General features: G+C 40.5%; 2 protein-coding genes across 5 annotated transcripts in view; one reads left to right on the top strand and one right to left on the bottom strand.

Moving 5' to 3' along the window:
* Positions 1-393: 393 nt before the first annotated feature.
* Positions 394-25,223, bottom strand: part of RAG2 (recombination activating 2) — a 486,146-nt gene continuing 461,316 nt past the window's right edge. For 2 of the 4 annotated variants that reach the window (XM_068684686.1, XM_068684687.1), the window contains one exon: positions 394-3,746. In XM_068684686.1, the coding sequence (XP_068540787.1) occupies positions 2,129-3,736 (1,608 nt within the window). In that variant the 5' untranslated portion in view covers positions 3,737-3,746 and the 3' untranslated portion in view covers positions 394-2,128. Of the gene's footprint in view, positions 3,747-7,308; positions 8,324-8,372; positions 10,848-25,223 lie in introns of those variants that run through there. The other 2 variants (XM_068684685.1, XM_068684688.1) reach the window with 2 other exon arrangements.
* The window catches only part of IFTAP (intraflagellar transport associated protein), a 40,713-nt gene continuing 19,352 nt past the window's right edge, over positions 3,863-25,223 (top strand). The window contains 2 exon segments of the mRNA XM_068684689.1: positions 3,863-4,129; positions 14,947-15,098. Of these exon segments, the coding sequence (XP_068540790.1) occupies positions 4,035-4,129; positions 14,947-15,098 (247 nt within the window). The 5' untranslated portion in view covers positions 3,863-4,034.

Raw genomic sequence — 25,223 nt, forward strand, 5'->3', positions numbered from 1 at the left:
CTGCATTTGTTTCCACCTTCACAATGCTCCACTGGCTCAATGACTCATTCTGAGCTGCAGCTTGCACTTTCGTATTTTCACACTCTACACAGTCACCCTTGGGGGAGCAGAGAAAGTTTAGTGGAGTACCTGAAGTAATAATAAGAGTTGTGTTGATCAGAAGGGACTTCTTCTGAAGTCAATGGAAACTCACAGCATGGGGTGGCTGTGAAGCCAGACTCCTTATTAGACTTCAGATGGACCTCCCAAGCACATGTGCACACATGTTGTCCTGTCATAGACTTTGGGATTTATAATGTTTGGTTTAGCCCATGGGTAGATGGGAAAGAAAAACAAAACAAAACAAAACCAAAAACCAACACCCATTTTTATTATAAACTTTATTAGCTGATATATATTTAAAAATACAAACAAAAGTCAGTTGTTGAGCACAGTGGTTTAAAAAAGGAATTTATTTTTTTTTACTGTGAGGTGATAGTCCATAACTCTAGCCAAAACTGACATACAAGCATTCAGTACCTTTCAAAACAGAAAATGGATTATCCAGAATGAAATGCTCTATGTTAATCTCCAACCTTTACTGGATGCAGGGGGGAACACAACTGCTGAGGATAAGGAAAAGGCTGAAGTTCTTAATGCCTCCTTTACATCTGTCTTTACTAGCCAGACCACTCATCCTTGGAGTGCTCAGCTGCCCAACCTGGAAGTTTGAGATGGGGAGCAGAAGAAACCTCCCACAGTTCAGGTGGAAACACTTAGAGAGCTGCTGCTCCACCTGGAGTGTCACAAGTTCAAGGGGCCAGATGGGATCCACCTGAGGGTGCTGAGGGAGGTGTTGGATGTGACTGATGGGCTGCTTTCCGTCATCTGGAGAGGTCCTGGATGACTGGAGACTTGCTAATGTGATACCTATCTACAAGAGGGATGTAAGGAGGACCCAGGGAACTCCAGGCCTGTCAGCCTGACCTCGGTGTCAGGAAAGGTGATGAAACAGGTCATCTTGAATGCAATCACGCAATGTATGTGGGACAACTTGGGGGGATCAGGCCCAGTCAGCATGGGTTCATGAAAGGCAAGTCCTGCCTGACCAACCTCATCTCCTTCTATGACTGGGTGACCTGCCTGATGGATGAGGGAAAGCCTGTTGGTGTAGTCTACCTAGACTTCAGAAAGGCCTTTGATACAGTCTCCCACAGCATTCTCCTGGAGAAGCTGCAGCCCATGGCTTGGACAGGCACACTCTGCTGGGTTAAAAACTGGCTGGATGGCCGGGCCTAGAGAGTGGTGGTGAATGGAATGGCCTCAAGTTGTGCCAGAGGAGGTTCAGGTTGGAAATTGTGAGACATTTCTCCTCAGAAAGAGCAGTCAGGCATTGGAACGGGCTGCCCAGGGAAGTGGTGGAGTCACCGTTCCTGGGGGTGTTCAAGGAGTTGGACCTGGTGCTTAGGGACATGGTTTAATGCATGACATGGGTAGTAGGGTGATGGTTGGACCAGACGATCTTGAAGGTCTTTTCCAACCTTAATGATTCTTTGATTCTATGACTCTATGATACGTAAGCTTTTCATTTTGGAAGTCCCTGGAGAAAACTGACCCTCAGTGTCTGAATATTTCATTATTTCTGACACAAGGGACTTAAGCCATCACTTCAGTTTAAAACCAGATTAATTAGTCTAGTTTTAGTTCATTACCTTAACATAAAATCAGAGTAAGGCAGTTATAAATCAGGCCAAATATTTGTAGAACTACTCACTAAGATAAAACACTAAAATGGACAATATGTTATTTATTTATTTATTTATTTTTTATGGACAGATGCTAACACTACTGAGTACATGGGATAAGGTCTTATCCTACAAGCAGTTCTACTAAATTCGGTGGGGTAACTTTGGATTTGGTTATAGTACAGAACAAAGTTAACAGTATCTGGCTGTATATTTGCACAATGCCCTCTGTGATAAATTTCCTATCTGGATATTGCAAAAATATACATAAGAAACAAAATAAATTCATGAGCTTTGAAATTAAATTGCAATGATAATTGATTATTTTAATTAATAATTATAATCAATTAAATAAAAGATCCATGTCTTTGACTCCCAGTTGAATACAAATCAGTGGTGTAAATCTATTCAAATAATCTCCGAAGAAAGGACTTTTTCACTGGTGTTGTTAAATTCATGGTTTTCTTTTTGCGCAGTGGTTTCATGGGTTGCTTTTTCAGATGCATCGCCTTTTTGGGAGTTTGTAGCCCTTTATTAAGATCAACATGTTCGTTGCAGAAATACTTGGTATTTGCTTCTGAGAGATGTAGGAGCATGCTCTCTGACAGATCCATACATTGTGCATGGACCCAATGGCCAGCCCCATGGGAACACAGGATCATTGCAGGCTTATTGAGTTCTGTTGAATAGAAAGGCACCCAAGTGTTAATATCAATATTGCAGCTGGCACAGCAGGTGATCCAGTAACCTGTTTCTGATTCATCTTCTTCATCATCTTCATTGTAAGTGTCAATATCATCAACATCAAAGCTACTGGCTTCTGCACTAAAACAAAACTCTTCTGAATCTTCAAACGGAGTGGAGTCTCCTTGGTCTTCGGTAGATGCCTGACTGCAAATTTGTGCTGTCAGTTCTTCCTCCTCGTCCTCTTCTGCTCCTTTGCATCTCAAAATGTAGAAGTAGTTTGCATCTGAGATTAACTGTTTGTTGGCCCCTGGAATGCCCAGCAACACAGACCCTTTGCCCATATCACAGCCAAACCACATCCTGCAGTGTTTAATATCTGGTGTCCAGTCTGGGCTTGCCCTTTCAACAATCTCTATCTTATCATCTTCCAAAACTATGGTGTTACAGACCAACCGTTTCTGGCTGTCAGACTGGTAGCCCCCAACAAGAACAAATTCGGTATCACTGGTCTGAGTCACAATAGCACTTGACACAGATATTCCCCCTGGCAAGACACTGCAGGTCAGAGCTGGGCTGCCTAGGGGGAGGTCAACTTTTAGCTTGTATAAGCTGGGCGACCGGGTGTTATTTTGAAGTGAATGGCCTCCCAAAATGTAGATTGTGTCATTCCTGGCAACTGAAACATGGAAAGAAAGTCCATCTTGGAGCTCTGGAAGTATGTATGACGTACAGCATCCAAACTCAAAATCAACAAGAAACACAGATGGCAAACAGTCAACCACACTGTTCCATTTTTCAGTGGTTCTCTGTGCAAGAGGAATATATGATCTACCTCCAAATATAACGCTCATGCTTTTTCCCCGGCTATGAACTACGTTAATTGTATGTCCATATCTAGCTTCAGGAACATCTCCACCCAGATCTTTCTCAACACATTGAAAAGTGGTTTTCTTGCTAGTTTTGCTTACTAGACTCATAATGTAGATCTTGTCAGAAAGATCATTGTTAGGTGTTTTCCCACCATGAATGATATACTGGTGCTTATCAGACTCCTCATTGCCTCTAAACGTGCAAATTGCGGGGTAGCGGAGAGGGGGAAGATAACAGGAATCCTTAGAGAAGAGAACAGGTTTCATTTTGAGCTCATTCTGCTTTATATCAAGAAAGAAAACACCAGTGGGGCAGGATCTCTTCGGCCACCCTTTCTGCCCAAAAAAGAAGACATGCCCATCAAAATTCAGCAGCGAACAGCCCGGCTGAAGCAAGGAGGAATTACTGACAGCTGACACCATCTGCAGTGACATTGCGTCCGCTGACTGGGCCATGTTTTGGTATCTGAGAGAAAAAAAAGAAAAGGCGTGAAGGAAGCGTGTTGTAAGTGCTCTAGGAAAGCGTTTAACTTTACTTGAATAAATGAAGTGTGCATTTTTGGTTCTGTGAGAACTGTGTAGGAGTTCTGCGGAATTCTGTAAAAAACACGGCCTGGAATTGAAAAGCAGAACACTTGGGCAGGGACAGAACAAGGACAGGGACTGGGACTGGGACAGGGACTGGTACAGACTCCTCAGCCCCTCGGGCCGCTCCCCGCAGCCATGGAGTCCCCACAGCGGGCGCCCCGTTGCCATGGAGGCAGCGGCCGCGCGGACTGCTGGGGTTTGTAGTTCTCGTCAGGCCGCCGGAGCAGGCCCGGGCCGGGCCGGAGGAGCGGGACTGGCGGGGTGAGTGGGGCTGCGGGCGGGGAGCAGCAGCAGGGGCCCCGCTGAGTGTCTGCCGGCGCTAGGAAGCCGCTGGGGGGGAAGCTGCCCGCTCGGGGGTGCATATCCAGCGCCTGTGCGGTGTGTGCCTTCCCGAGCAGGCTGCGCGGGCAGGGCTTTGCTTTGTGTTCACGATCTGCAGTGCGCTGCGCAGCCGGGCTGGGCAGGAGCTCCGGGCTAGCTTGGCACAGCCCAGGTGCTAGGGGAGGAAAACAGCCGGCCCGTTTGGTGGCCTGTGGTGACAGCAGGGGTGTGCCTTGTAGTCGATCCTTCAGTGAAGCCCTTCTCAAATCTGTGTGGTTTAAGGTTGTAAACCGTCTTTCAAGTACAATATTTGGAAAATAAAAAGCAAAAAAAACCAACAAAACAAAACAAAACAAAACAAAAAAACAACAACAACAAAACAAAACAAAAAACAAAACAAAAAAACAACAACAAAGCAAACAAAACAAACAGCAACAACAAAAAAATAAAAATTGCTTTGCATCTTAAAATATAGTTCTTTTTTTTTTTTTTTTTTGGGTATCTTCAGGTTTCATATTTTCATTGTACCTGCTTTCCATTTTGCTGTAATAGCAAAAGCAAGAAGCGTAAGGCTTCTTCTTTCAGGGAGGACGCGTATCTTCTAGTTGTGAGCCAGCAAAACCTGGGGGTTCCAGGACAGCTGCGTCAGTGAGATTCCTGTGAAATCATGGGAACTGACGGTGCCGGCCACATCAAATCACCATCGGAGTATGTTCTCATGCACAGCAAGAACTGTTGTACTGTGTTCCTGCACTGCCTGCCAGCTCCACTTTCTAGGATGCAAGCTTGTGCATAGGTCTGCTAGTCAATGCTTTCAAATGTAGGTAGGCCTGGTCAGATGTGCTTGGACCACAGCACATGGATAGGGCTGATGTGGCCACTACTGAGTCTATTTAAATATATATATATATAAACATATGGTGTATATATGTATACACACACCAGTCTTTTTGTACACTGTGGAATCATTGAAGGATCACAGTCAAGCAGTGTTTGCTGTGTAGCCAATTTCTCTGTCCTAAAGGCGGTATTTTTTTCTGAATTTAGATTCCTTTTCAGAAGTACTGCACTGTAGATGAAGTTCAGTTAGGATGTAATTAAATTAGTTAACTCTGTTTTGAGGATGCTGGTGTATACAGCAGGTTTTGTACTTGTTTGCATGGAGAGAGATTTGCCAAGTTGTTTACCTGCAGGCAAGATGTTGAACAGAAATCTCTGCTGCTTGCTTCTTACCACCACTCAAAAATGGTCTTTCTAGAGGAGTATGCACTAATTTGGGTTTACTGAGATGAATGTGAGATTGACACACACACAATTCACAGGTTAAACAAACACAAGTGCACTTCCTCCTTGTCATCCCTTAATGTTCCTTGCATTTTATATAAGCAAGCACATCAGTACATAAAGCAGAAAATATTTATCCTAGATTCTGTGACAGATGCATCTCCTTAGGGACTTGCTTGAATTGCTTTGGCTTTCCAGACTGTCCCATGTTAATTGTGGTGACACCATGTGGTTGGGCTGTGCTCACCTCCACTTCTGGCCTTCCAACACCACTGATGTCCTTGGGGCAATGCTTCTTTGACCCTGAACAGTTTTAGGGAGCCAATTTTTTTTTTTTTTTGGTGGCTTTATGCTTAAAACCATCTCACTGTGGAGCGGGCTTGGCATTAGTGCCAGTGTGAAGGGAAACACAAATGCCTTAGCCGTGGTGCAGCACAAGATAGAGAGGAAAGGATACTACAGGAAGAAAAAGAAGAGGTGGGTGAAGAGAGAAGGATGGAGTTAAACAAACAACTACCGGTTACGGTGACTTGAGTCATGCTTTATCGTATTTGGTATATTTTTAAAAGACCAAGCTCCAAGGATTGTACAAATAAGTGAGAATCTCAGCATTAATTTTATAACCCCTGAATTTGAAAAGTGAACTGTGGAGATCTGAGCTAGAAGCTAAAACGAAGAGAAAAACAAGTATTCTCTCTATTTTAGTTTGAAATCAAACTTATTATTTTGAACTGAGTTTTTCAGTTAATAGTTGTATTGCAAAAGGATATTACAAGAAATTGAGATTTAGATAAATTCATCGGGAGATCTATTTAAGGAGGATCAAATTAAGAGAGAAGGTGCTCTTCTAAAAGCACTAGCTAATATGATTTGAAATGTTCTTGCTATGGAAATAGAGGGACATATTTAAAATCTGGTGTGTGGGGGATTATTTCAGAAAGTATATTAATCATTCAGTAAGAATTACAGGATGCGTGTGCCTTAGAAAGAAAGAGTAGGATTCAGATGCCTAAACATCGAGTGATACTTAGATGCCTTTGGCTATCCTTGGCTTTTAGCTTCTGCTGCTGAAGGCTGCAGGTCTCCCATAGGATCTGTGCCCTAGGTCCTAGCATGTCTAGGGTTTAGAAAATGTCACTTCTTAAGGCACTGAGTCACTCCCAGAGTGTGTTTACCACATACTGTTCACTTTGACCATATGTAGTAATTGATCACCTGTGTGCTGTGCCTGCTCCCCAATTAGGCAATGAAAGCATTTTAAACAGGAGAACAATGAGCCATCAATACTGTTGTTTAGTATGACCTTCCATGTTAATACTTATTTTGTCACCATTAAAAAAAACATATGATAATTTCTTGGTAGTCAGAATGCTGCCAAATAGTGAATCAAAAGTCCCAGGTACAAAATGAAGTATTTCAACAGCACCGAGTAGATTTGGAGAAAAAATGGATTGCAGCATAGCTTGGAGTCTTCGTTGGTAAATGCTCATCGCTAACCATCAGATTCTGTCATTAGTTTACAGTTATTTGTAACTTGGCAAGAAAAACAGTAATCTACAGTAGAATTAAATTTGTTTTGCAGTATTGTGTATCTTTTCTTTCTGTCTGACTGATCTGTGGGGTCTCCATTTGCAAAAGGAAATAGAGCATATCCCTGACAAGCAAGTGCTGTTCCCAAATTCTTCACTGTCAAAGTAGCATACAGACACCTACAGAACTTAGAAGCACCCAATAAGTAGGATTAAGAACAGGAAATTTCTATATACTATTTGTCAAAACATTTGCTAAGTGTATCAACCAAGTTTGCTTTGGGCAAAACAATAAGGCAGACGTACCTGGCTGATTGAGTGCTTTTGCGTCCTCCGAAAGCTTTCTATGTTATTGGGATTCAAATGTGAGCACTTTGAGGATCTTCTCTGACAGCACGGGGGGCTTGTGGCATGGAGGGGAATCTATCTGCTTAATTTGCAGATGTGCTCCTGAGAACTCAGTCTGCTGTGGCTAACTGGCTGTGACCGTTTTTGTTGGTTTTTTTTTTTTTTTTGTCTTTCCTCTCTTGTCTTCAGATGGCACAACAAGAAACCCGTCAGCCTTTAGAAGTGTTAACTCTTTGCAGTTGAACCAGACCAGAGTGGCAGGAGATTTCTGTTGTTTAGACTGTAAAAGCTTGCAGTAAGGCATCGTTTAATTCTTTACACTGCTAAACCCGTGAAGCTTGTGCTCTCTTTTGGAATTTTCCGATGCCAATGTAATGGAGAATATAAACGCAAGTAATTTTTGAGTTCAAAGGCAAACTCATTTCAATATCTAGTAAAAGGAAATAACCTTGCGCTGACTGGCACACTAACTGCTTTTCCCAGGAAGGCTCAGCTGCAAGGAGGTAGTGACATTGAAACAAAGCAAAGGAAATGGCAAATGCATGCAACCAAGTGAGTGAGGACTGACTAAAATTCCAATCCAAAGTCCACTGAAGTCATTAGAAATGCTTTTTTTCCCCCTACTTTAGTGGTCTTCTGATCAGATTTTAGAGACTAATGAAAGTTTGCACACTTCTGTGGCAGTTTTCATCAGATTCACAGAGCTTTTCTCCTACAAAATGCAATTAGACTCTGCCAAGTCCTATGGGAGCGTATTCTTTCAGCAGCTAGCAGCACTGGGGCACAGAGGGTAAGCCACTTGCATAACATTGCACGGCAAATAAACAGATGAACCTGGAAAACAATTCACTCTTCATAGCTCCCTGCTTCTGCTTTCCTGGACCTACTTCACCCACTCCTGAGTTACAACATCTGCTACACAGTATTTTAGAAATACCTCATCTCCCATTTGAAACTGCAGTGAGAATAGAAATAGGAAGAGCTTGAAATGGAATTTGGTTATTACAGGAAAGCAAACATACCCAATGTTTGTGAAAATCATCCTGAGACGTTGAATAACTGTAATGCATGTAGGATGTGGTGGTGTTTCTCAGCTGAAATACAACAGCTCTGAGGCACTGTGCCCTGTAACGTCCACACGGGCCTATTACTTCTCTAGTGAAACAAAGAGCAGAAGTAAACTGCACTGCAGAGTTCAAGGCTAAAGAACTTAGCTTCCCCAAAATATAAGGCTATTCAGAGCAGATCTATTTGTGTTTTTGGTAGTGCTTAGATGATATTTGACAGCTGCTTATCCGAGTGCTTGACATAGTCTAACCCTTGTCTGTGTCTGCAAACAAAAGATCTACTGACAAAAGAGATAGAAATGAGAGAAAATCCAAACCTCAGTTGTCTCATTTAATACTATACATTCATTTTATTCTCCTCCTGCCAGTTGATGTCTTATCTTTAGAAATTCTTTTTCCAATTACTGTGGATGGGAAGACAGAGAAATTAAAGTTTGTTGGCAACGACACGTCAATTTTGGATGAGGATGTGGTCTGTCCAAGCTGGTCTTCTGTAACTGTCAGTGACAAACTGCTTTGGAGGAGCTGCAGGCAGCAAGTAGCTGTGGGGTAATGTATGTACAAGGCAGAAAAATCATGTTTAGAGCTGTCCAGCTCATAGCAAGAACAGGATTCAGGATTTGCATCCTGAATTTCTTTGGCAGAGAACCAATATGAAAATGAAAAAATAAACTTCTTCTTCACAATTTCTGTTTTAATAGCATTGACCAAGGTAGTATGTTTTCAGCAGATTGCTCACTGTCACGGAAATGCTTAGTTTCACTTGATTTTCTTCTCCTACAGTTAATTAGTTAAAATAATGTGTGGTTTACGTCTTCATTCCAAATTGCAGCGAGGTGCTTCCAGGCTTTTCAGCATATTTTCTGTGGGTGAAGTGCAGTCAGCTCAGAGGCAGAGGTTGGTCTCTGCGGGTGGCAGCGACGTGCTCCAGTGAGGCCAAGGAAGGCAAGGCCGTCTGACTTGTGTAAGCCTCGCCTGCAAGCACCCGCCTGGACGTTTAGCCGAGACCTTGGGGCTGAAGCCTGTGGAAAAAAAAATGGCACGGGGCGTCCAGTGTCCTAAAATCTCATCTAAAACCACCAGTAGCCAGTATTTAGGGCAGCTGATCACACTCAGCTGTGCTTTGACTGTGACATCCCAGCGGCCCCCATGCTTCACCGGTGTTTGGTGCGCAGGATGCGTTACCATTGTCAGGCCTCCGGCTTTAAAGTGCACAGCACTCTTGAAGCGATTGGAAACTCATCAAAAAACAAGAACAGCAAGAAAAAACCCAGCCCTCTGATCATGCCCGGGGCAGACACAGTAGCTCGGAAATCCCCCAGGATCAATGTGCCTGCTGGCAATTAGAGCCCTCAGATACAGGCCTTAAAAGCCCGTAGGAGCTGCGTGTGAGAGGCGAGGGGCTTTGACCACCACGAAGGTCGGGTCTGGGGCTTGGTAATGAGCTTACATAAGCAGATGCAGCTCCTGTTCAAGCAAATTGCTGATGCATTAAGTGCGTGCCCTTAAGACCTTCTCCCGCTGAAGGCAGTGGCAAACGTCCAGTTGATTTAAGCGGGATTAGCTGTTGCAGATCACGCTGAATTGAGAGGCACTGCAAGAAATGTCCTTCGAAAGGTTTTGTGCTTTGTGATCGAAACTTTTTAGTTAGCTTGTCCCTGTGGTTGGGTAGACCCGCAGCTGGCTGTGGCCAGGGCTTCCTGCGGTCAGGCTGGTGTGGCCCTGCCGCCCCACAGCTGGAGGGCTGCAGGGGGAGGAGGAGGAGGAGGAGAAGAAGGAGAAGAAGGAGAAGAGGGAGAAGTAGGGCAGGACTGCAGGCAGGGATGGCTTGCTTCTGTGGCTGTAGTTCTGCAGGTGTCCAGGCAACAAGGGAACAGCTCACTAGAGAGTGGGTAACCTTTCTGTGCTGCCCCACTGAAAATGTTTGGTGCCTTTCTCACTACACTCAAGAACTCGCAGGATCGATCCCTTCCCTTAGCCCACTTTCCAAGTGCCATCCTGAGATGCTTCTTAGGGTGACATCCTAGGATGTCCATAGGCAACAAAAAAGGCATTTATCTAAGGACATGCAGGAGCTCCAGCTTTGCATGCCTCCTTGCTTAACTAGCCAGGGCAAAAGAGTCCTGCAGATCCAGGTTGTCCTAGTGCAGACCAACGTGGGAATGCTCTGTGGGTGAGAGCTGCTACAGAAATATTTGTCGCTTTGTCCTGTGTTGTGGGTTGTAAGACAGTGTGGTTGCTTTTATGAGATGTTAGTTAAATCTGAAGTATTAAAGACTCCTTTGAAAAAGGTTGTGCGAGGTTTAGTTGCTGTGTTAGCTGCACAGGGAAAAAGATCAGGCAGTGTCCAGCATAGAAGAAGTAACAATAATGTATTTGTGTTCAATCTGATTTGTACAGGCATAGTCTATAAAATCTTGAGAACAGGTGCATTTAGTGATGCTTCCCATGAGCCTGCAAGTGATCTATAAACAAATATTTCTTATTTTAATCAAGAATGATTTTTGGTAGGTCAAGTTCATATTGTAGCAACCTGACTTTAACCTATGCCAAAAGCACTAGAGAAGTGTTTTTTTATTTTTTCTTTTTTCTTTTTCAGTATAATAAAATTATGTGAGGCTTTATTGACTTTGTAGAGAGGAGTAGCTCATTGCTCTTCCCATTTAAAAATTCAGAATCCTGATTTTTCATTCATTACCTATGTTCTGTATAAAAGAAACATAATAAAACATTCAAAACGCAGCATACACCAGGAAAACCATATTCCACCACACTTCTCTATTGTTTAATAGAACTAACAACTGCATAATTGAAATCACACTAATACTCACTTGACCTTCCTTTGTGATTCAACACAGAGATTTCTGATTTGGCTTAAACTGCTGGAAAGAAGACTGCATTTTGAGAAATAAAATTGATTTTACACAATCTGCTGACGATCAGCAAGACTGAATGAATGATTGCCTCAAGAAACCTCATTATAGTAATTTGGATGAGTGAACAGGAGTGAAATGCAAAAAGAGAAAAGGATAGCTGCTGCTTGAATGCATCTCTTACTGATAATTTGACTCTAAATCTGTCCAGAGCCAGCACAGGGAAAGGATCGGATATCTTTGTCTTACTTTCCTTGAAACCTTTGATGAAAGTTGATGCCCTTTGGGAGAAAGATAAGTTTTCGGTTCTGGTAGTAGTTGCTGTCTAGCAGAACAACACAGTTGTTTCATTCTTAGAGGTGTGATTGTATCCAGTCCATACATTGCAGGTGATTCCAATCCATCATTTTAAATTAAAATAACCTAGATTAATTAATTAATTAATTTATTTATTTATTCTGGAGAGTCTTCTGGTCAGTTTGATTGTAGTTTCTTTACATCACAAAACTCTGCACCTCATACATTTTGGGGTTCATTTAAGAGACACTCAGATAAAAAGGAGATGGGGAAACAGCAGAAAAGCAAAGTGAAATGAAAATGAAAAATATAAAAACTGTAACAGTTTGAGAGCTAAGTTTTTGAACAGTCTGAGAGCTAAGTTTTTGAACACCTCACTATGGTATCATCCATCTTAACCATATGTTCAGTTTCAGGAATAGTACTTGTTCTCCAAATACTGACATCTGTGCTTTCATTTAGGCTGATGAAATAGCACCCTGCCGTTCTTCAAAGTAATTGAAAATAGGTTGGACAGGTAGGTCTAGCTGCCAGTCTCTCCTCTCCGTTGGTTAAGAGAAGGGATGTTCTTCTGATGGAAGCTAAGCTGTTATTAGGACCTAGCTGGTTCTTCTGTCTGATATCCTGGTTCTGTAGAATTAAATAACAGCTTTGTGGCTGTGCAAGGAAAGGTTAAGACTGTGTTGCACTGTTACTTCTGTATTCCATTTTGCATTTTATTTCTTGCTTTATTTTTTTTAAACAAAACTGTGAATTTCTCATAAAAAGCAATGGAGATAAAATAAGCAGATGACTGCCAAAACTACAAATAGGGTTTTCTCCCCTCTTTTCCAATTTAGGTTTTATTAAAATATGAATAATTCAGTGCACTCATGTTACAGAATATATTCTCTGTGTTTTTTGTAAGGAAAAAATAAGGAAATGCCACCTATGAGTTATAAGTTATTTCCTTAACCATGATGAATGGCTTTGACACCTCTGGTAGCAGACCTCATATACTAGTGTCAGCCAGCAACAACTATATTGGCTGTACGAGAAATACTCTGGATTTACGGCTTTGTCTTGGGTAAAAATTTGGTCCATATTTCGGTAAAAAACCCTGTCAGTCTTGAGAAAGACATCTTTTCCCATGCTTGGACTATCCAGGGAATTTTCTCTGCTTTTTTATTTATTTTTTATTTTTTTAAAGTAGTACTATTTTGGTGAAGCTTCTCCCGGTGCATGCATATTGAAGTACATGCTAGATGAAAATGCATAGGCTCAGTGAAATGTATGTTTAAAACCTTTAGGGATAACTTCCTTTATAGGTTATATCAGGAGATTCCAGGTATTGAATATTAGATTATATTCTAGCAGCATCCCTTGCTGGCTTTTTCATGAGGCTGATATTCAGGTTTTTGCAATTGTAATATGGCTAAAACTTTATCAAGCTGCATTCAGCACTGCATTCCCTAGCTAATCATACGGAGTCAAAACCTGGTGTTTATCCAGGGTGGTGTTGTACTATTGCTCCTCCACAGCTTGTCCAGTACAGGATGTTAAAACCCAAAGGAAGTTTCCCAAGTTGTGCAAAAAGTAAAGGCTGCACAGGAGGGTGAGAATTGAGCTAGAGCACTTTGCTAGCACCTGGTCTGGATGCTTAATTCTAAGCTGATGGCTGTGTGGCTGTAGACACTGAGAAAGCAGCCATTCAGTTTGGTTAATTATACAACTGTTTCCCCAAATTATCAACTTTCTATCTTATTAGAGCATTTTAGGGTAAAGGAATCTAAGCTGTATTACCAGACCTCCTCTGATTTGTTAATAAGTCATTTGAACTCTCTGTGACTCAGTTTTTCTCATCTGTTATTGGGAATAATATTTGTTCTTCCTCATGGGACTATTGTGAAGTTTATTTCATTAGTGTTTATAAAGGACTTGGAGATCCTAGATGCCAGACGCCAAAGAAAAACTAAAAATTATTACCATTTTCTTGATTAAATATATGTATGTATATTTTTCCCTTTGACACTGGCCTTACAAATCACTGCAGTCTTTCACATAATGAAATTTACCTCAAATGATGACTCTAATAACTGAATGGTAATGAGGAATAGAAAGGCATTGCTTCCCTCTAAAACTACTGTAATTTGCATAAACCACTCTGAGACTCTGGTAAATGATATTCTTCTTGGTCAGTCCACAGAGAGATTAATGCTTGTTTGTTTTTTGCAAAACATGAGAAGACTTAAACTTCAGGTTATGTGGCTGTGCAGGTGTTTTTACATCTTCAGAACATCAGCTGCCTTTATGTGCTGGCAGTCCAACAAAATTAGAGTTTGACATTAGAAATCGTGCTTTATTTTCCTGCTGGGCTTGGAACAATTCTTGTTCGATCTTATTTAACTTTAAAATCAGGTTCTCAGCCCATCCTTAGTGTAGTTGATTTGAGATTTTGCTGAAGATCTAAGGTTTCATTCCCCAAAGACACTTCCTAATGCTGTGGTAAATCAGGGGAAGAAACATGGGAACATGTAAAAATCATGCCCTAGGTCACTATTGCATTCTTTTATCTTTATCATATTAATGTATGCAAACCGGTCATTTAATTATTTTAGTTAGGTTGCCACTGTGTGAGAGAATTAGGTCTGCCCGTGCTTCCACCCGTGTCTTTCTACTTCCAGTACTCTGTCTCTATGTATAAAAATTAGTAATATTAACTAACTAATATCACAGAGTTGTTAAAATGTGCTTATACAGGTGAAGAAGAGCATCCATGATGTGTCTTCAGCTCTCAGCATTTGTTCCCCTCTCAGGATGGGGCCCTGGCCTTCCTCTGTGGCCCAGCTCCATCATGCTTGTCTCGGCCTGTGTGCTGCCTCAGCATGCACCCACACATCACCGTCATTTAACGTGCCCTATAACATCTGGGTTTAGTGGCTTTGATGGTACAGTGAATAATGCACCTGCGAGATGATGGATTCAGTCCAAGTTTTGAATGTACAGGTGTCCTACTTGTAAAATCCAACGTGCTAGCGAGTGGTGTCACTATTTCTGCAAAGAAGACGGGGTTGGCAGGTTTAACACCAAGCAACTTACAATGAGGGGAAGAAGCCCCACTGAGAGAGGCACTTCTATGGCCCATGGTACCCGAGGACTTAAATTTTGGGCATACATCTTCACAGTCTTCCTTTGCACTTAAAATTACCGTGTTTCCTTGAATTCTGGGAAAATGTGTAAAGTCCCACTGCAGCAATCAGTACTTCACAAGGAGTGAAATAAAAATTGACATTCTGGTGCTTATAAATATGGGTTAGGGACTCTTCAGTTAACATATTTTCTCCCTACAGATACATGTGTCTCTTTTCTTTTTGTTACAGAAGAAGCCTGCTAAAGCAGATATACCGTCTGACTGTCAAGGTGTGGATCATGGAAGAACAATCGTTAAACAACAGCGTCCTTGATCAATTTATTAATAGCCATGAGCAGTCATATGACGAGTTTCTAAACTCGTTCACTTATCTTTTGAAAGGTACGTACCACCCAAATTTCCCATTAGAAATTGCAGCCAGAAGGGAAAGTAACAAGAGAAGGAGTAGTATTTAGTCTTGTCCTGTTACTCACTTGCTACATGACCTTAGACAAATCCTTTTGATGCTTTTGTTTTTCCTATCAGCAGTGAAATCTCTCATGACAACTTTCCCTGGCTTGGTTCACAGACTGCTCAAGTAGGGCCCTACAGATGGTTAACCATGTTTTGCTCAGTTTAGGGAGGTTGTGGGGGGCAATATGTGGAAGGATAGACTCTCCAAGTAAGTCCCATGTCATTTTGCTAGGGAAATACTGAGACAAGAAGAGCCTAAAGAAAGTATTTCATAGTACATGACGGCCTAGGACCAGGGTTGTGCAGTTTAACACTGTCTTGCTGTGTTATGCTGTGGTATGCACTGAGCTAGCTGTACAACTAACACGGATGAAGGTAATATATAGGTATATTATTATGATATATAGGTATAATATTATATATATATATAAGTATAATCCTATAGGGTAATTAGGCTGAAAAGACTTTATGCTTTGAAGATAAAATAAAAGGTGGGGCTTAACCTTGATCTGAGCACTTCTGATTACAGGAAGTTTCGATCTGTACCAAATTATGTAGTTGAGGTTCATTTATTCTGTCTGTTTTAAGTCAGGAGCAATAAGGATAAAGGGGAGTTACATATTACTCAGTTATAATTGTCTTTACCACAGGTTTCTACTTGGAATAATATCCTCATCTTATTGCAGAAGCACTGTATTTTCCAATTACACTATGCAGCATGCTCCATTGATTGGCACTCAGAAGTCTGTCCTGTCCTTGTCCTTCAGGCAGAACTAAGTGTCAGTCACAGGCACTGAGCAGAAAACCAGTGGGGGAGTTGAAGCTGCTGTAGAAATAATCTTGTGGCAGCCTTCTGTCTCTCCTCCCAGTAAAAAATAGAAGAGAAAGGAGGCGCTGGGAGATGAGATAAGAGGATTGAAAATTAGGTTCTGGTCTCTTTTATGTATGATTGATACACTGGGGATAGGCCCTAGCTTAGAAGCATGCTGCATATCATGATACTACTTGCAAAAAGCCTCAGCATGTATTTCAGTTGCTCACGTTGTCGCTACAGCATCTGCCACTAAAACTTTGCTTATCAAAGGTAGAGTTTTAACTGAGTCAAATGCTTAGAAATGTAGTTTCCTATGTTTGTATGAGCAAAATAGCTCAGGTTGTTTTTCTCCTGTCTTCATTTTCCTCTAAAAATACCCAAAGGTGCTGGTTTGCATTATAAACTAATGACCTGCAAAAATTCCACTTAAGATACAAGGCATTTTGGTATCAGAACAGTGCAAAATACTCTGCAAAATATCACATTCTTAGTTTCTTAATTTTGCACTTGAAAAATAAATCATTTGGCTTCTAAAAATATAATTTAAAAAAGCAACTGTGATAGCTTAATAAGACTGTCTGTTAATAGGCTCCAGAAATGCTCTCTTTCGTGTCATGAGTTCTGATATTCACTGTGGCATTTTGTGGTTAGTGTCAAGTAAAATCTGGCTGTTTACAGATTACCTTTCTGAATTTGGCCTGATAATACTGTAGATCCATACTCTGCCTCTTAGTACAATTATCATTAGCATTAGAGTTTGCCATCCTGCGTAATTAGATATGGAGATACCTGTTTGTACACACAAATGACCCAGCCTATTCAGTTGTGTATGTAAATGTAGAGAAGGTCTTAAAAAAATGGAAAATCATCACCGTCTGATAGATTTTTGACTGTTGTAACATTGAAAACAGAAGAAGCATAGAGAAATAATTGGATTCCACTGATTTCACAGAGTACTGTATTTATATAAGGTGATTTTCACTTGTACATGAATTTGTACTAGCTCCCAGGTTGGATTGCAAGAATATTTTCACTAGGAGTTTCTTTATTATTCTTACAAGCATCTCATAAGAATCTGTTTTCCTAACTAAGTCTTGATCAATTAAATTTACACACAAGTTGAAGTTGAAAGGAATATACCTTGAGTACAAAACCCAAGCACCATTGACTGTTCTGGGCTATCTACAATAATTTTTTTCAAAGCATTAATTTGTATTGGTTTTAGAATCACTGAACATCTGTATGCTTTTGCCAAGTTAACGTATTTAGTTTTTGTTAGTTTACTCTTTTAGCTTTGATTATAAAAAAGTCCAGTAATAGAACAGCCAGCTGCCATTTGCTTTGAGGTTGTACAACTCTGATATGTTGTGTAAGTCCAATGAAAAATTGTGAATGTCTTGACAATGCAGTTGAAGCCTCAAAAGAGTTGGATTTACAAAAGAATTTGTGATACAGATTTCTGTAGATGTGGTCAGTGAGTGATCTCTTCAAAACTAAACACTAGAACATGTTTGGACAAAATCTCATTGAAATAGACCCAATATCCAATTTTTAAAAAGATGCTGCACAGGGTTCTTTCAGATCTTAGAAAGAATGCTTGAAATCTGGTGGAAAGAATTAGGTGTCCAAAATTAGAAAACAGCATCTGCTTCTAAACTCAGAGGAAGATTGGCAAATTCACTGGAGCATAAAATATTTCCTTTGACCTTCTATAAACAAAACAAAACAAAGAAAAAAGCACAGAAGAATGAAGTCCAAACTTTATGTTTTTCATCTAGATTTTAAATTACTCTTCTCACTTGAAAAAAGAAAAGGAGGAGAGGAGAGGGAGAGGAGAGGGAGAAGAAAGGGAGAGGAGGAGAGAGGAGAGGGAGAGGAGAGAGAGAGGAGAGGGAGAGGAGAGGGAGAGAAGAGTCCAGGATCCTGGATATCCTGGATCAGTCAGCTACTAGAATAAAAAGTTGCTGTTAGAATAAAAAGTTACTATCCAAACCCAAGTTTCGACTCACAATTTTTCCATGCTCCTGGCCATTTGGCCACTGGGATTAAATGCAGTCCATTCCTGCTATTAAGTTTGCTCCATTTGATCTACTTTATCCTGCCTGGCGCTGAGTTGAGGTCTGAGGGCTTTGATCAGACCCATCTCTAAGCAAACTGAACCTTGGCTATGTGCTTTATAGCCTCAGTGCTGCTCTTTTGATGCTTCTGTGCCCAGCAGGCTGTCAGGCAAAGGAAGCTGGAAGTGGCTGACCATTTCTCTGCTTTCAGGTGGCATACAAGAGCCATATTTTGTGTTGTGATCAGATTAATTTAATTCCCCAGTGAAAGCTTAGTGATGTTTAGTTCACAGTCCATTTAAAGGTAGCTGTCTCCTTCCCCTTATTTTGTTAACCATGTTTAGAAAAAACAACAACTTTAAACTTCCTACGTAAGTGTCAGCAAAGGCACTTTACAAATTTGAGTCTAACCACAGAAAGCATAGCAGAAAACTATATAAGAAATGACAGTAAATTTACTTTAATTTTAAAAAATGGACCAGTAGGACAATGCTAACCCCAAGAGAAATTTGCAGCCTTCTTTGTATGAGTGGATTTGCCAATAAAAACAACTAGGCAGTTCAATAAAACTAATTAAATTAATCTGTCATCCCCAGGGAACTTAAACAGGGCATGAAATAGGGAAACAGCGTCAATTCAGAGCTTTTTATTGATGTGTTTTGCTGGATCATTGGAAAGATTTGGTTGGGAGAAAAAATCTGCAGTTTTCTATTGATCATAAATGTAGTAGCCATCTCTCTGTAACCTTCATTCAATGTAGTATAAAAACAAATACCATACAGAGCCCCTAAATGTAAAAGAAAAGACATAGGGGTGCAAGCATAATAGATGATTTTTGAAATAGTGCAGATCTGTGTTATGGTTATTTGTTGTCCTTAGATCTCAGTGGTATTTGCTAAGTAAAGAACTTAATTTCCCTTGTATAGACAGAAAAAAGGAAGGCATGAAGAGGGGGAATTGCTGAGCACAGCAACTCACTGGCAGCACCGGGTAAGGACAAAGCACCCTGGCTCCCTGAAAGTTGGACAGCCTGTGAACAGTGGTGCTTCCCTGATAGCAATTTTTTTTTTTTTTGGTGTTGGCAATTTTACTTGAATTTCCAAAGTCTGCTTCAGATGGAAAAAAAAGTATTTCTATTCTGTTGCATGTCTTAGATTCTCTCTGCCTAGAATATAGGGAAGGGAAATACTTAGTAGCTTTGCTGTTGGTATTTTGGTACAGGTTTCATCTGATAGTGGTATATTGATTATGGTTAAATTCTGTTATACTATATAAAACAGTAACATGAAATGAACCCTTGCTCTACCTCATCACCTTGCCTTGAAAAGCATTGAACTGTGCCAAATGCATCTGTTGGCTAAGTTTCATGACACTCCAGTGAGGTGACAAACTGTTAGCCCTCTGTTCTAGGTGTGGAAATTACACAAAGCAAATAATGTCAGAGGTCAGAGCTTGGCAGCTCTGAGTGGCTTGGCAGGACAATCAGAAACAGAAGTGACCTCGCCTTTGTTTTTCTCTGTGTCCAGTATAAAATCCCATAGAAATGCCTAATTTCAAGAAAGTATTTGTGATTTTTTAAAATCAGGCCTCTCTGAAGATACCTTTATTTCTCAATTATGATGTCCAAAATCAAGCATTTTTTGAAATCTTGGGATGTCCGATGTTTGTTAATTAGTTCCCACCTGCTGCAATCTCTTTACTGATACTATTTGTTAAGAAAGGAATACTTTGTGTTGAGTTGTCAGATGCGTTCAGTAATATATCGTTCCCCTGTTTCTTACAGTGTTTATCTACTTATCAGCTAGTGTTGAATTCTTCTAGTATGCAATTACACAGAAGGATTTCAAAACCAGTTCTGTCCTGATTTGATAGCATGCCACCTGCTCTTTTAAAGTGTTCCCCAGGATGTGTACTTGAAGTAGTTTCGTTGTGCTCAGGATGAATTTAAGCACATGTGGGGTTGCTTTGACTGTAATAAATAAATAAATAAAAATTGTTGGAACTAGAGAGCTCATCTAGTCCACTGGTACTACTTGGTTGTGGTAGATGCCACGTGATCCCTGGTAGATATTAAGAGATGTAGGTCCCTTACTAGGATTGAACTGGTTAATGTCAGCTGAGAATCTACACTGAGATTTCTGTCATGGTTTTCTGAACTTTTAAAAGATTATTTTTGGTCGTCATCTGTTGGAAGAAGCAAGATTTTGCTCCTGAAGGCTGCTGAGATGGTCAAATGCACATTTGCTGCGTCCCTTAACTGACTGCATTATAGTATTCAAATGGAGAAGGTATCTGGCGACAGCACTATCGAACCGTGGCAGAATAATGTATGTTTTTAAATGATCAGCTGGGCTGAATGTGGCGTAAACAGGAAATATTGCCACTTTTCTAACACTGACAATATTTAGAGCCCAACAGAGATATAGATATTGATACAGATAAAACAGTACATAAAAACACAGCATATAGATTCCATTAAGGAGAACGGGAGAGATACCGATACAGTAAAAGAACAGTTCAACTTTTGAAAATGCAGAGCTGAGTTAGTTATGAAGAAATATTGCTTCACATTAAGCTAAAGCAGGTGTATAAGTGGCTGAAATATACTTGATGTAACAGTCATTCTTCTTTCCTCTGAAGAAGCACATACAAAAAGTCCTTTCCTGTCTATTTTTTAAAATATATTACAGTAAAATGTCAAAAACTGGCAGTTGAAAGTAATAATTAGGACTTGAGAGTTTACCTTTTTAAGTCAGAAATAGTCTGACTGAAGTTGTTGTCCCAGTCCATGGATTATTTATTTATTCTAGCTGAGGACCTGACATAATGGAATTTCATTAGTAAGTTGGTGTTGGTGAAAAAAAGAATCAAGCCCTTATTAGTGAATATATTAAAAACTGACCTTTTAAATGAAAAAAAAAAAAAGAAGAAAAAGAAAGTGCAAGTAAACAGTACTTCTTGCTAATTATTTGTGATTTAGTCAGGGTAAGATCAAAGACATGAGGGGAAAGGCTATACCAAGTGAATCTCTGCTATTGTATAAACTGCAGAGAATTCCGTAGGCATCCATGAGTTACACTGATGCAAAACTGCAGTGAAGGAAGGGGATCAAGCAGTGTAAATGCCCTTGTTAACTGAATAGGAGGTGAAGTGTAGAAATGGAAGACCATGATGTTTTACGTATTGCACTTGCAAGATGTGTTATGAATATTAATTCGTACACTGAGGCAAGTGAGTTGTTATTTTCTTGGCTTTATAGCTTGAGTTACTCTGACAGAGGAGTTCTGCTTTTCATGCTACAGTGAGATCAGTGTCTTTGAAATCAGTGAGGGTTTTGGTTGAGCAAGATTTGAATGGGACTTTAGGAATTTGGATGTCTAGGGGATAGGTATTTCAGATGCTCAGGGTTGGCAGATAAGATGCAGTATCTATGGAAAATCCACCGCCTTTCCGAGTAGCAGCAGGAGGCTAGGCAGGATACCATAATGCTCTTAAAAGAGCACTAGATTACTGCTCAAGTGCTTGAGGTGTACTGGGACAGACATATAGGTGCCTAATTCTGAAATCCTCCTGCTATGTACTACGTGGGGTAATTGGGCTTTTTGTTTGTCATGAAAAGTTGGACAAACTCTGCATTGGTTTACAGTGATTTATGCCTTTAAATACATGGGAACAGGAAGATAGCTCAAGAATGTAAATCAGAGCAGATTTGCTTGGTTAAGTAACTGAAAACACCAAGTTCTGTTCTCAGTGTGCACTACACAAGCAGGGGGAGGCTACAAATTTAGATTGAGGTACTGCAGAATTATATCTGGGAGCTGGTTTGGATGTATTATTAAAAAAAAAAAAAAAAAAGAAAGAAAATAGAAAGCTTTAAAACTTATCCTCCCAACAAATTGGATTTTTAGGCTTTAAATCTGTTTTTTTTTCTTATGGCTTGGCATTTAGGGTAAATTATCTCAGCGCCATATAACAGTATACATAGCTGCAAATAGGTAAATCCAGGCTCTTCCCCTTCTCTGTCTCCATCTGTTGAACATCCCGAAGTGGTATTTTATGGGAACATTTCAGTGACAGGGTTTGTTCATGCTTTTAAATGTGGCAGTTTGCTGATGTGTTTGAGACAGTAAATGAAATTGAAATTCGTGCTCTTGACCTCTCTACCATGCCTCTGTACCTCAGTACCATGTACCTCTTGTACTCAGTTACCGTGCCTCTGTGAGTAAAATTACTTTTTTGTTCAGGAGCCCTGCACAAAGGTGCTGTGTTATTTGGATTCCAGGTATTCCATCAAAGCATAATTTGGAAAGGTTTTAAGGGATTCACAGGCCTTCTGCTGGCCCTCTGTCCAGTGTTTGGAGGACAAGAAGCAAATTGGAGCTTACAATAGTAGCTTTGTTGTATTAATTTTTTTACAATTAAAAAGGGCCTTATTCTCATTCTCAGCCAATTATTTATAAACATTTTTGGAATTCATTGATTGAGTTGAGGGAGAAGGGAAATACCTGGTAGCTGCTATCGTTTAGTCCAGCACGTTGTCCCAAGCCAGGTATTCTACAGCATATTATTGATTGCCATGTCTGGTCTTGCTATGAAATGTTTTAAACCATGGGATTTCTATCATTCTTCTGGGGCTCCTATTTCATCTAATAGATTTTACTGACAGGAAGTTTTTCCTGATACTCCTGATAGCTCTCTTCTCTGGCTTCGTGATAAGTGTCTCCACTGCTTGAAATATATGGGTGATCACTGGATGTTTTCAAAAGGTTTCTTTCCAAATCGGAAGACAAAGAGAATTTTAGGCAATAGAAAGGATAGATAGCTGGCCAGAAAGGATGTATCAAGCTGGATATACTCTCTGATAGAAATGTTTCTGAAGTCTGCAGCATACCTTTCAGTGACACACAATTATGATGGATATTACTCTTGAGGGACTGAGATTTACTTTTCTAGAGACCTAAGCTTGCTTGTTATTTCATTGTTGCGGTAGTGACAGTGGAGTTTCTAAAAAGTAAAATTGAAAAACTGCCTGTGGAGTGAATATATGAATCTTTGCATCATTTCCACGTTCTGCTACTTTTTATTGTGCTTGTACCCGTATTTATTTATTTACGTTGTCACCTGTGGTAAAGGCCGGTGTTGTATGTGCAGGTCTTGTCAGGTTGTGAACTGAGACTGTGACTAATGAGCTAATTATCACTTGGCCAGGGGTAGGCTGAGTGAGCCTTCTGCTGCTTTACATCTGACCCCTTCTCCTTCCCATTCTCTTGCAAAAGTAGGAACAGAAAGGGTTGGAAATGAGAACACCATCAAAGGAATAAAACTGTGATATTCCTCTGCAAATTGCAGTTTCTTTAGATTTAGGTCAATTTGTGTTATTTTTAATATATAGGTTTTTTTGAGATCAGAACTGTTGCTACTTCAAGAGAGCCGGTTACGTGATGCAGGATGAGAAACTGCAGGTACCAGTGCTTACTTCAGACACTTGTAGGGTGGGCCTCACTGGTCCCGGGGGCTGTGTTTGCAGCATTAGGTTTGGTTCACCTACGTCCCATCCCAGCTGTTCATGTGGCACAGGCTCATCATGCACAGGGTTGCATGGCTGGCAGTCTGTCTGCAGCATGTGTTTCACAGCTGCTTTGTGCTGCTCACGTTTTTCATTTAAATTTTCTTTACTTTCAGTCATGAATCTAGTATCAAATTGCAGTTGTGGATGTTTCATCAAATATGGTGTTTTATGTTATCCAACCCAACAGTGCTGCAAAGGTCTTAACCAAAAGTTTCTGAGAGCCGCTTATGGCTAATCTCTTCAGAAAAGGGATATAGTGCTTCCAGCTGTAGTCTCGGGTGAGTGAGTGCCACAGAAATGCTGTGAACGCTCTTGATTTCTTGTTAGCTCACTTAATCTATCAGCCTTTTATCTGTGACAATAGCTCAGCTGTCCAGAAAATATATAACGTAATAAAATAAATTAGTGGGCTTATGTGTGCTGTCTAATTACGACTGCTCAACCATGTGTCATATGCCTTCTGACGTTAAGTGATACTCTTCTGTTTGGAGTATTCAGAGTCTACGCTTTGGAGAAGGTGGGTCTGATTGTAGCCCAGAAGCATGACCACGGTGCCACCCATGATAGGCACTGGTTTGTGCAGGAATCTTACGCTTATTCAGAGCATATTGGTATATGATGCTGATATATGCTGATCATACACATTGATGATTCCTTTTGCCTGTCTTGATCGTGATGAGAAACGTATATGGCTTCCAGGAGCTTTCTTCCAGGTTTCATAGTGAAGGCCCCCTAAATGTGCACAGTGAGGATACTGGCCCCTCAACCCCTATAGTTAGTTGCTCTATCGGGGCGCACACATTTGGCTGCATAAAGACATTAACGTCCTTCTGTGTCTTGTCAATCTTAAATATAAAACTTTTCAGTTCTTAGTATGAAACGGGAAGTTCATCTTGTTTACGTTTGTAATAACACAAGTTTGAAACTTTTTGAGCAACTCTTCTAGTTCTTCCTATAAAGTAGGGTGACAATAAGAACATCTTCAATTAGTGGATGATCACTTTACCTGTCTAGAGTTTAAAAGAGGGTTTTGGATGTAATACAGCTTCATTTCCATGGCTTGAAAAAGAGAACGTGTAGGAAGAAGACATTGCACATATGTAGTGCTGTTTCCAAATATTGTTTTAGGAAAGTGCTTGCTAAAAAAGCAAGGAGAAGCCAGATGTCATATCAAGAGACCTGGGATTTAGGAATTATTCAGAGGATCCATCTGTGGTCTGAGAGCAGAACTGTTTGCTAGGCTGTTCTGATCTAGTGCAATTTACTTTTTATGAACCTTGACTTTTGTGAGTGTGGACTTCAGGTTATGTCCAGAATGCCAGCCCTTTCGGTGAGTCATAGTAACCGTGGCACAGAGCTGTCCATGGGGATTAATACGTCTTTGGGAAAGTGGACTGCTGAATGTACTAACCCCAAGGGCATCATTAAGACTCTCCGCAAGAATTCCTTTAATGCCTATAATGTATAATTATGCTTTAGAAATGCACTGCAGTGTTTCTTATTGTTATAAAGTAGATTTTTCAAGCTAAACCCAAGAAACGCTGTTAAAATCAGCATTTATTTTTCATTAAGAACATGTAGTGTGAAATTCACTTGAATTTATTGTACTATAA

The sequence above is a fragment of the Anas acuta genome, chromosome 5 (assembly GCF_963932015.1).
Source record: "Anas acuta chromosome 5, bAnaAcu1.1, whole genome shotgun sequence".
In the NCBI taxonomy this organism is placed as follows: domain Eukaryota; kingdom Metazoa; phylum Chordata; class Aves; order Anseriformes; family Anatidae; genus Anas; species Anas acuta.